General features: G+C 38.5%; 1 protein-coding gene across 1 annotated transcript; it reads left to right on the forward strand.

The window, feature by feature from the left end:
* The first annotated feature begins 4,935 nt into the window (after window positions 1-4,935).
* On the forward strand, window positions 4,936-10,971 carry LOC145215658 (uncharacterized). Its single transcript, XM_080084391.1, has 8 exons — window positions 4,936-4,953; window positions 5,344-5,516; window positions 5,573-6,438; window positions 6,702-6,818; window positions 7,241-7,348; window positions 7,475-7,564; window positions 8,425-8,523; window positions 10,799-10,971. Exons 1-8 carry the CDS (start codon window positions 4,936-4,938, stop codon window positions 10,969-10,971), a joined length of 1,644 nt encoding a protein of 547 aa, XP_079940517.1.
* The last annotated feature ends 1,930 nt before the right edge of the window (window positions 10,972-12,901 follow it).

Genomic DNA, 12,901 nt, shown 5'->3' on the forward strand with positions numbered 1-12,901 from the left:
TAAGTTTATTTTCAAGTTATGTTTTTTCATCGATCATGATATACAACATGTTGGATAAGTGTTATACCGTATTTTTTTTATTGTAAGCCGCCTTCGACTACATGAAATTTTAGTTACCAGACGTCCAGAATTTGGACGTAAAATCTGTGTCCGAAATTAACGTTTCAAACACTCGCAATGTCCGGAATTCTATGATCAAGTAGCCTAAAATCTTAATCCACAGAGTTCTTACAATTCCCTTCCTGGGGCCTTGAAGGTTTGCATTTTAACTGTCATTTGTGTTGTTTTTATGCACGGTGTTTATGATGCACCTTCATTCATGCGAAACGACAAGGCAATTTGGTGATATTTTGGGTCTCGAAGTCTGCAATGCAACAATAATTTGATATATTGACCATTTGGAATAATGGTGTTAACCGTAATGTCTATTTTAGGCTACAACAAAACGCATCCTATTTGAAAAATCTGCAAAACAAGTAACAATATTTAGCATGTAACGCAAGACGTACGAACGGCGGGGATAAAACTTTATAAGCGGCGGCTTACAATCAAACAAATACGGTAACCAAAGTTAGTTTAGTTGTTTACTTTAGTACTTGTTTTATTAATTCCGATCTTGGTGTTGTTACACTGGTAGAGTAAGTAGAAAGACTTCATTAGTAGAAAAGTTGGTTACGTGCAGGTTCATTTCAGCAGAGTTCTCTAGGTTTGGCGTTGTAAGTGATTTAGCTTTTAATTCAAATTTGTTGGTGTAGTAAGAAGTATCGCCTAAAAACCATATTACGCCACGCTTATTGATGGTCCAATCGAATCAGGCCGGTCTTCCAAGCATTCCCGTATGGTGTTTCCCCAAAAAGCTGACATGCGCAGCGTACGAGGCTGGCAACGGCGCTTTTGTAAATCGTAGTAGTGGAAATTACCACTAAAATTACACAATCAGGGTAGTAGTTTACCACTAAAATTACACAAAATTCAGGGTAGTATGGCTAAATCAGGTAAGAAGCTCCACCCATGAATTCCACCATCGTAGGTCTTTAGCCTAGGCCAGTGGTTCCCAAACTGTGGGCCATGGCCCAGTCACTAGGCCACCAAGATATTTTCAATAGACAACAGAGCCATTTGAACAGATTCAACTGTTTTGTTATACTGTAGACATTATGCGCTTTGTTTTGAAAAACATAATATTTGCAAAGAATCCTGAATCTTGTAGCCAAATTTCAGGAGCATGTATCTTATTAAAAATAAATTGCTAGAAACCATTTCGCTTATTGTTGAGTTTTTTTTTTGTGCCCAAATTTACAGAACGTGGCGAGCCACGAATCGCTATTAAAAAGACATATGGGCCACAGACCAAAAAAGTTTGGGAACCCCTGGCCTAGGCTAATAGGTGGTAACCAATATTTGCTCAGCTATTTGCTGTTGTACCTTAAACGTTTCTCAAATAAGTCAAAGAAATGCAGTGTTATGCAACCCCTGGCACGTGTGCCAACGATATACTTTTACACAGAATAAGCTATTGCTGTCAGGCATATTATCGCGCAGCCATTACCACACGGAAATAACAAGTTATTCGGAACACACGAATTAAAAAGTTGCCGAACCCTGTTGTAGACTGCAGACTCTGAACGGCCGACCTGCAAGGCTGAACCTAACAAAAGGGTTTGTGACATTGAATCCCACCCCGCCCTTTTCCACACAAATCACACTTTCCGAATCTTTTGTATTAATCCACAGCGACAACAACCACAGTGTCTTACACAAACAGAAACTGCACTGGGACGGAAACGGTTTTCTAAGCAAGCTAACCAAACACATTGACATATGTCAACGCACAAAAATGCCGTTTAAATGACCCACTCACCAACTATTTTGCGACGCAGGTCAACAGGCACAGTACACGTATCAACAGTTGCAAAAACAATGGTTGCGCGCAATGTAGGAAAACACAGCATGCCGTAAGCCACATGTAAAAAACATGAATTAATTAAGGTAATAAGTCAAATTAAACACTCACCGACAATCACGGGTAACAGCCTTCATTTGAAGATTAATTAGTCAGTCGTCACAATATTTAATTTAGCCTTATTCGTCCCTAAAAAATGCAATGCATTGACGTAAAAAATATCAGAAAATATGAGTAAACCTGCAAAGCGGTAAACTGAGTTGCACAACGCTGCAAGATTTCCTGAACTTACTAAACACTTCACGTTTCGGTCTCCCGGCGTAAACTTTTGCCCTTATTTCTGGTACGCCTCCATCAGGTAGAAGGTTGTGCCCCAGCTTCTTTCGCTGCACATATTTGATCAACTACAGCAGCAGCGTTCAATTATTCAACCGACAATGATCCACGATTCTCCTTCAACTTGTCACGCCGAACACGCAACAGTAAAAATTTCTTAACTTGAAAAAGCCAGGCGATACTCTTTTTTAAACGATGCAACGAAGAGTACCGATGGATGATCCTCTACAACGGACTGCTTCTCTACAACCATATGTATGGAGACTTACTGCTTTTTTACATGACTGAACTCAGCAGGTAATTCAGGTAAAACAATCAGACTTACATGTCGGTGATCCTAAGACTCAAACAAAAACTGCTGACCCCGCAACCAGCATACGTCAATAACGCTTCCGACATCAACCTACGTGACTCCGCGCCCGCTGGATTAAGCTCTGAAGAAACATATGTCTCTAGCTTGAAGGATCACTTTGCATTTAAATCTTGGCGATTCCATTGGCAACGAACGTAGGGAATCATTTTTTCGAGTACCTGATGCTCTGTAGGTAGGCATTGGGGTCTGTCCAGAACACAGACCGAAACACTGGTCTGAACCAAGCTCTCGCCGCATTATTTCATCAAGTTTTACAGATAAAATCGCCGCTGTTCCTATCTAGGCATTGACACTGTTTTCAGCGACGCTAGTCGTCACTTGCCAACAAGAAACACGCAGTGAACACGCGAACCAACGTCGACCACCTCTGAAAAGACACAGCTCTGCATGCCACGGAAGAAGCATCTCCAAAGTGGTGTAACTCCCAACTTGGCTCGTCGCCGAAATTATCGGGCCCAAACCAAAAATAAAGACACAAATCACGAAGATTCAGTAAACGCCCAAGCCTATCTCTCCACTGTTTTCCGATTCGAAAATGCAGTCGTCCCAGCCCATTCTACGCTTTCTCAGACCCCGGAGTAAAAGTTTAGCTTTAAACATGTACCTTGCAACAAATCGTCAGAAATGTCAGCAGTGAGGGTCGCAGTTTCCAAATCAAACGAATTGCCTTAGTTGCCACGAGAGGCCTGCGGTGTTCAAAGTAAGTAATGTGAAGTGACATTACCAGTCTAAACACGCCGACACCTTAGGTAGGTAGCAATGTCGGGACAACCCGGCAGCAATTTTCACGAGGGCCTGGGGCCTAACGTATATATCACTAAGGCTAGTTACGAAGTAGCTGTGATGATAGCTAAAGATCGTTTAAAGAGGGTGCGTTTGTCAAAGTTTGCGTCATGAAAATGGTGGAGAATATATGTGCCCTGATAAAAAAAAAGACACACTGATTTGCAGTAAAGTTAGCGAATAAGAGGAAATTCTTTAAATTATACTGCATAATTTGTCTGTATGCTCTCTGCGTAAAAGTTCTAACATTTGATCACGTTACGGAAACAGTGTTAAAAGCAATCATGCAATGATTTGCGTTTAAGAGCCCTGCGCCACCGCCTGTTTCAGCAGTTTTTGCTTGACATCCAGACAGAATGCAGAGATGTATTTTATCACAACGATGTTAGGTTACTTAGTCGACGGTCGGCAATGCAGAGATTTATCAGAACCTGCGTGGCTTACAGATTTGTTTTTGTTTCGTTGACATAACAGAGCATCGCACTTCAAGGACGAGATGCAACTATTTGACACATTTATACTCACATAAAGCCTTCCGCCTTCAGAACTAAGTTGCATGTTTTTCGAAGACACTTATTTTAAACAGAGACTTGCACCGCAGACTTTCCAGGTTAAAAAAGTTCTTGACAAACTTTCCTCACAACAGAATGTGTGTACTAATAGCTAGGTTTGCAAGAGTTGTAGCATCTTTTTCTGATGAATTCTCCATTCGCTTTTGGGATTTTGCGGCTGTTGAAAAGAAGTCATGCTTTTTCCTTCTCCCCTGACAGTAGATCCAGACGATGTTTCGTCCCAGTTGGAGCTCATTGAACTGTAATGTGATTAGCGAAGAACATCACAAACTTTCTCGCAGCTAGATAAAAGAAAATTTCACACAAAAAAATCCAAAATTTTTTTTTGTTTGGCTCCACGTATTTCCGTGAGCTGACATTTTCGGTAATAAAGTTGAATATTAAGATCAAGATATCCACTCAAGAAACGTTTTACGAATCCACTGACTTTCAACCCGACGTGGAATTTTAAGGAAAATTTAAATCAGAATATCACGCTTCTCACAAATTACGGCGGCAACAGTTTATTAGCAGAACTGAAAGACTGTATTATAAAAAAAAACTGTCTAATGTCGTGAAAAATGTTTCTTGTTGCGTTAGTTAAACATTCGTTAAAACTGTTTGCGCAATAAAACGCATTACCTGTTTTGTGTCATTGTTTATTATTCTACTGCTTTTGTTAGCAGCTTTGAAAACAAAACGACTTTTGTCCAGTCGTGTATTTGTGTTCTAATTCTACGGTTAAAAACTTCGCAAAAAATGTTGTCCCGCGGGCGTCTTGACCTGATAAAGATTGGCCCCTATAAAAAACCTGCAAAATACAAATAACTGACAAATAACTTTGAGATATAAGTCAAAAACATTTTGTCCCTGTTTTACTCCAGGTTTACTTTTTGTCTCTCTGACCAAGCGTTGCTGTCAATAGAATTTACAAATTAATAAAAAAATAAAAAAAGCTGATCAAACTTGCCTACCTGAACAAAATAAAAATGACGTCAGCGAACGAGGTAAGTAAATTCTAAGGATAATTTGTTGCTTTTTTCACTTAGTAAAAGTTAAAAATAAAAAAGTCAACATTTCGTGAAAATGTCGCCTGAACGCGTTTTTCTCTTAATTTCTTTGAGGTATTTAAATGTTGTGTAGACCACTTGTCACAAAACTTCTAACACCGTAATTCATATTTGATAAAAGTTTATTGTTTGCCGATAGTTGGCGTAAAGAGCAATTATTAAATTAAACATTTGGAAGGAACAGTGGTAAAGACCAAGTTTTAAAAGTAAAACTAAGTTTTTTAGTTTCTTATTTTATTAATTTGAAAGATCACTCGCATACTTTGTCTCATGCGAGTGATAGTTTTTGTAAATTCTCCTGTCATGGCATAAATATCTCGTGCGCAGTTACGAAAATTGGACTGTGGTGACATCACTTGCAACCTTGATGAATTCGTGGCCGGTTCAGGAGGTTTCGGGGATGTTATCTTTGGATACCACAATGGGTTAAAGAAGGAAGTTGCCATCAAAGTATTTGAGGTGGCTGGTGGAACACAAAAGAAGTCACTGGCTACGAAAATGTGAGATTGACCAAATACAGAAATCACAATAGCCATATTTATCGAAATATTTTTAGGATTAAAGAAGAAATGGAACACTTGTTAAAAGCAGATCATGAAAATGTCGTTCGAATTTTCGGCTACGTCCAATGGTCTTTCTCAATGGGAATTGTGATGGAATACTGCAAAGGTGGAGATTTAGAAACACTACTAATGGATACATTTAAAGAATTGGGCCTTGCTGTACGCCTTCGCATTTTATACGAAATAGCATCAGCATTGGCTTTCTGGCACAATTTGCCGGACAAACGTTTAATTCATCAGGACCTAAAACCTGGAAACGTTTTGCTTACCAAAGAACTAAGCTGTAGATTGGCTGATTTCGGGGCCTCCGAACTGGCAACTTATAGCATTTCGGCAACTGTGAATCCTTTGGCACGAACTAAGAAAGAAAGGCCACAATACACTCCCTATTACACCGCTCCAGAAAAACTGAAAGACCCCACCATGAAACCAAGGAAGCAGCATGACGTATATGCTTTCAGTATGTTATTGTTTTGGGTCTTGACCCGTAAAGCACCCTATCCACGACTGGCAGAAGAAGAGCGAAAGGAGTTATTAAAACTAATCAAGAAAGGAAAAAGACCAGACTGTCAGGAAATACAGGATTGGATGCAAACTTTGGTCGGTGAAGACAAAGAAATCGTAGAGCAACTCCAACTACTGATGAAGCGATGCTGGGATCAAGATCCCGCAAAACGTCCCACAATGACTGAAATAAAAGAAGAAATAAAAACGTATTTAGACAAACAAAAAACCACCAAGCTACTTTCTCAAGTTTTGGCGACTTTGAATCAAATGAATTTAGACGAGCAACCGAAAGTCAGCGAATGTCGACGCGTTTCTCTTCAGTATTTTTCAACGCGGCTCAGAAGTTTTCAAGGTAGCTTTACATACTAACAGATGTTAGGTTTACACTGATTTTTTAACATATTCCTAAAAACGGATACTTTAATTCGTAGGAACTTGTAGTCATCCTAACCTTTGTTGCGTTTTGCTAATATATTGTTTTGTGTCCGTCTTTTTTAAAGAAATCTGTCACTTCCTCACCAGGCCCAGTAGTTTTTGTGGTAATTAGTGATGTATAGTACAGAAATCTAACTGAACCACTGACGATATTTCCTTTTCAATATTTTCTGCTTTTAGTTCCCTCTACACCAGGTCGCACTGAAGGACAGTCAAGCAAACCAGCAGAGGGCGCACATGTATATCCGTCATCTCAACAAGGGGAAATCCCCTCCTCTAGCAGACAGCAAAAAACAGGTAGGAGATATATTGACACTTGTAGTTTAACTAATACGGCAAACATAAGCATTGCTGACAATTGTTTAGTAATAAACGTTTGCTTTGAAAACTGGTCAAAATGAAAACATTTTCACGCTCCCTTACATTAGGCAAATGGTTTAAAACACATTAACTTGTCAGTAAAAGTGAACATTTTCGCTGTTTTTCATGCAGCCAATGCTTAACTCCACTTGCAGCTGTTTGAAATATATGGAATCTTACGCACATTAGTTTGGTGGAAAGGCAATATTTGTTTAGCGGCAACTGAGACTTAAAACAAAATCAATCAGCAACAGAATTAGCTGATGATCTCTGTGTATTAGTAATCTTTTTCTAATAAAAGCAATACAGTATAAATGTGTAGTAGTAAACCATAGATATTTTAGTTCCCTCCACATCAGGTGACACCGATGAACGATCAACTGAACCAACAGAGGGCGCACAAGACCATCAACAGCCTTTCACCAAAAAAGGAGAAACTTCCGCCAACACCAGACCGCAGCATATGGGTATAAAATGCATTGACTGGTTGAAACTCGTATCAGTTGCATAACAGTGATGAAAATTACATTGCTAAAAATATTCCCTTTTATCGTAAAAACAAATAAATTTACATATAATTTTGTTTTGTCTAGATTCCATGAGACACCGTGCCGAAAGACGTTCTTCCACACTACGAAAAATAATAGATCGTTTCAACGCCACATCACAACAAGAACCAACAGGTAAACCAATCACAAAGTCACATGTTGCACAATACGATTGGAGATCGTATGTTGGAATTTATGCGCATCACCTTGCAAATGCTAATTGCAATTTTTCATTTTCTGTACTTTAACCTAAGTCAGTTCTAAAATCATAATACGACGAATCGTAACTGTTGAGCCCAAAGATGGAAATTATACTTAAACGGTTTGGTGCATATTTTAATTATATTACACATTACTAAACTGCGTATTGTTTTGTAAAAAAACTAAAACAAATTCAAGTCGTTGTTATAAAGCAGACAATATAAATCAAGTCACAAGCGTCTGCTCCTGGTTAGTTTGAAAGTCAATATTTGTCTAGCGCAGTGGTTCTCAATCTTTTACGGATCGCGTACCACCTCGCAACTGTTTCTATCGCAATTTACCACCTAAACCAGTGGTTACCAAGTTTTTTTGTAGTTACCGATCCCTTTTATAAATGTAAAGTCTGCGGACTCTTAACGCAATTTAGCGCAGATCTTTTTATGCTTCACATTTCTTGCATTAGATATTATACGCTTTTAAAGCATTTTAATTTGCATTCATAGTTCTACTTTGGGGATCCGCGAACCACAAGTTGAGAACCACTGACATAAACCCTGTTTGAATAGATAGACTAAGAAATATGCGTATTTTCTCGACCTGACTAGCATAATTAGCAATTGTTAAAGTGAGTCCAAAACACGAGTTTCGCCCAAACCAGGCCTGATTAGTTGGGTTTGCCTAAGTTGCAATTTTAGATCGGCTCTAAATTAGGTACCACAAAAAGCTACTCGCGGGTTTAAATTAAAGTACTGTAGGTTAAATTAAATGACGTTTGTAAAACTACATATTTTTAGTGCCCTACATATCAAACAACACCGAGGAACGATCATCCGAACCAACAGAGGGCGCACATGAGGCAGAACAAATTTATATTCAACAAGGGGAAGAAAAAGGTATGAGATGCATTGAACCTCTTCAATGTATAGTTACGCTGTTAAAATTGCATTAAACCTTCAGCTATTATTGACTAATGCAAGTGTGGGGGATTATGCTTATACATGTTTTTTCTATTTAAGACACAAAACGCTAATATTATAGACCGCACTTTACAACCAAACAATCGCCAGTTTTACATACAAGAACGAGCAAAAACGTTCTTGCCGTAAAATAGACACTCCGATTTAAGCCGTAAGCGTCCATATTTGTGTAGCGACAACCAACACCTCAAAATATTTTTTATGGTAAAAGTAAAGTTTGTCACTAAATCTACTGGTGTTAGTTATCATTCACTTTAAAAATAAAACTTTCGAAAAACAAAAACAAATCAATCTTGTAAGTTATTTGGCATTTGCGAAAAATTCAACCACGGTACGTGCAATCATGATTATGTGTGCACACATAGCGGATGTTTGACACATTATGTTCCTGTTAAATCCAAGTTTTATGAAATCGTGAAATTCTGGTATGTTTCTGGGAAATTGGAAAAACGCGACATGCAGGGGTGATTGGCATGGCAACATTAGCAACTTTGCAATGAGGTTTGTAAAACTTCAATAATATCTCGCGGCACCCTAGTCCAGGGGTCGCCAACCCGCGGCTCCGGAGCCGCATGCGGCTCTTTGATCCCTCTAATGCGGCTCAGTTTTTAGAACTATCTAATCTTTACAACATTTGATTGCAATATTTGTGATGAATATTGCCACACACAAAGGTCAAAAATGTCAGTGCAATATACACTACTGGAAGTTAGCTACAACCGCGCTTTAAAATCATAAAGTCTGAAAGAGGCAAACTGGCGGTTCGCAGCGTGTGTGTGCGTGCGAAACAATACTTATTAAACAAAGAAGTAAAATTGGGGAAAAACAGAACACTTAATGCTACAGGGGGGTTTAATCTGCTTTCACTGCTAGTAAGACTGGTTTACCAATGTTCCTAATGTGGGGAAATGAGAAACTATAGAAAACAACAAAAAGTTGTCGCGAAAAAACGTTTTTGATGTTGCAGCTCCTAGTGTTGTATATATACTATGTGAAACTGGTCCGAATGGCTCTTTGAGTGGTAAAGGTTGGCGACCCCTGCCCTAGACCATTTCAATTGGCACTCCGGTTGGGAAACACTGGTCTAACGCCACGTTTTCTTTAACCAAGCGAAATAATCTCTACTTAACTCAGCTTAATCACAAATCCTCACTTTGAACAAAATAGTTCGTGAGCTTGAGTTTGGCAGCGGGGCATCAAGCGTTGATGCGCTCAGCAACAAGCGCAAACATCAAGGGCTTGGCAACAAGCGTAAATTTGTTGCCCATGCCTTAAACTGGTGATGTACCGAATCGGCAGTTTGCCAAATAAATCGAATCATTTTTGACGTCCCGCGAAGTCGTCCGCCAGGGTATAAACATAAAACATGAGCTTAACTATCAGGCAAAGAGTAGTGTTACTGCGATAGGACAGTTGTGTTGCATTATGATATTAGTTCAGTGAGATGCTTCTTCCGTCGTCGCCAGCCTACAAGTAAATTACTAATCTTCTGGTTTGGTTGGACAAAACGATAATGAATGAAAACAGCTGATTCCGTCGAACAAATTCGGCAAACCGATTATCAAAAACATCACTGCCTCAAACCAATGTTTTAACATATTTTGAGCCACAGAACACATTACGCAATAAATGATATACCTAAAAGTAAACCAACATAGTTTTTACTTCCGTTGGAGCAACTGCAAAATTGATACAGCAGGTATATTAAAAATCTTAGTTTTATAACTCACGACTTAACAAACGTAAAGGCGTTTCGCTCAGGTTTCAACTTTGTTTTTAAATTCACCCCAACTCAACTTACAAATTCACGCGTTGCAACTTACAAATTCACCCATGCCTAAACTAGTCATATACATAACTGGCAAACTGGATACAAGCCGAAAACAACTGGTCGGCAGCTTTGGCCAATAAAATCGGTCGAATCAACTAAATTGAGAGTTGCTTGGTATTAGCAGAAAAAATAAGCTCAAAATTATTTGACATTCGTTTTTGGTTGCTTTCGTTTCTACACATAGTTTTAAATCAAGCGTTCCAGATTTGTACAATAAAAACGTTTTTCAGATATTCCACCATGTGGGTTCACCTTATTCGTTTCGTGACAACCTAATCATTTACAAATAAGAGGTCGCTAAGTGTATGAAACGAAGGTGCATTAAGCTCGTGTATGACATCTTAAATATTTGATGTTTAGCTGTCGTTAAATTCGACTTCAAAGCAAGAGCACCAGATGAACTGACGCTTACTGAGGGAGATGTAATAACCAACATTAAGCAAGCGGTAGATGCTGGGTGGTACGAGGGAACCCTGAAGGGAAAGACTGGAATCTTTCCTGGAAACTACGTCACGGTAAAAATACAGGCTTAACTAAACAGATTTTCGTGCCACGCAAATTTTAAAATAATATAAAAAATGTTACATTTTTCTTCACCTCATTTTTTTACAAAATTAGGCAATTTTTTCTGGATGTGATGATAATAAAACGCAATTGAAATTAAACCTAAAACACACTTAATTCGTAGTAAATGTTTTGCCACAAGTTACTCAACCCCGTAAAAAGTCGACTTGGTCTTGTAATATTTGCACTGGCTTATCTTTAACAATAACTAAACAGTATGAGTGAAAGGTAAATCTAAACAATTCAGTGGTTAGATTTAACTTTGCCGGCACATTACATCGCAATAGTTGACATTACACCACGAGTATTACACGCGTACGTATCACCGGCAAATATCTTACCAACTTATTTTCACAAATGAAGCAAACAAGCGGTTTATGTCATCCACTGGTATGTAATTGAGTTTATCACATATGACCTTTGAAACGAGTTGTCAAACGAAAACTACAGATAACGTAGATCTACTTGTTAAATGGGTAGTTTTTGCTTCAAACGTCAGAAATAAGTTGATAATGCTTGAGTATGCACATATTAAACTAGGCGTGTCCAATCCGTGGCCCGCAGGAAGGTTCTGAGTGGCCCGCGTGGTATTTTTTGAAACGACTCATATTGGCAACTTAATCGCCCACGTATAATTTACGGCGAACTCTCATTACGAAAATTTGGCAGTTATTGTTTGCTTTATTTGTTTGTTAATAAAGTAGTAATACACAATTGTACAAGTTACTTTTATTGCGTCACAATGCGCATTGTTACGCATCACAATTTCTACATTGTTACGTCACAATCTGATTCGTGCTTCAAGAGTCAGTCGGTAATGTTTCTTGGTTCATTGAGACTCGCGCAAAACGCATTTAGCAGTAAAACATCTTCCGCACTCTGCAGTGATATAGATTATGAAACAAAAAGCAAAGAACGCAAACAGAACTTTTCAAGAAATGTTGCCATGTGACTTTAAATCCCCTGTAAGATCAGTAATTTCTGACAGCCATATGGGAAAAAATCGCTTCGCATTGCTCCATCGTCCATCTCACTGAATATTGCCAAACTTGTTAGAGTAAAACAGTGCCAAACTTCACATTGAAATGTCGACGAGTGGAAAAAACTTTGTTGATCTTGGTATGTTTAGAGAAGAATTTCGGTGAGAGGATTTCACGGGTTGGGTCAATTAGAAATTAAAAAACAGCTATTTCTAAGATTCCAAATTAGCAGTAACACTCAAGTGGCCCGCGCAATCATTCGTAAACCGCATGTGGCCCTTTGGTCAAAAAGGTTGGACACCCCTGTATTAAACCTACATAAAACAAATCCATTTTTGCAGATGTGTGAAGCAAACGAAGTAAATGAGAAAGGTACGTGTTTAAGATACATTAGACAAAAACATAAAGGTTTAATTTACGTGTATAAACAAGCACTTAAAAACTTTCTTTAAGTTAAATAATTCTCCTCAAAGTTAAAAACAACAACTTGGAACGCACAAATCAATCAGTGTTTTTTGCCACGTTTTTAAAATCTTAAAAAAGAAATTGCACAACAAAAGTAACTGCGTGTGACAGGTCGGTGAAAGGCCAATCACAGGCCGCCAAGTCATTCTAGACAGGGACAATCGGTCACCTGGAGAAAGATTTTAGGAGAAAAATTACTGTGTAAATTACACCAAGCGCAACAGAAAATAAACATAGCAGCGATACAAGAAACAAAATCGAGAGAATAATTTGGGACGAATCGTTGTATAGGGCAGGGCTTCCCAAACTTTTTTGATCGCGACCCCTTTTAATGTCTATAAATTTTCCGCGACCCTTCACGGATAATATGATAAACATTCAAAAATACGTTTATTGCATTTATTGAAACGACTAATTCGAGGTAAAACTAAAAAACAACCTACCGGTGCAGGCG

This window comes from Phallusia mammillata, chromosome 2, assembly GCF_965637545.1.
Source record: "Phallusia mammillata chromosome 2, kaPhaMamm4.hap1.1, whole genome shotgun sequence".
Classification (NCBI taxonomy): domain Eukaryota; kingdom Metazoa; phylum Chordata; class Ascidiacea; order Phlebobranchia; family Ascidiidae; genus Phallusia; species Phallusia mammillata.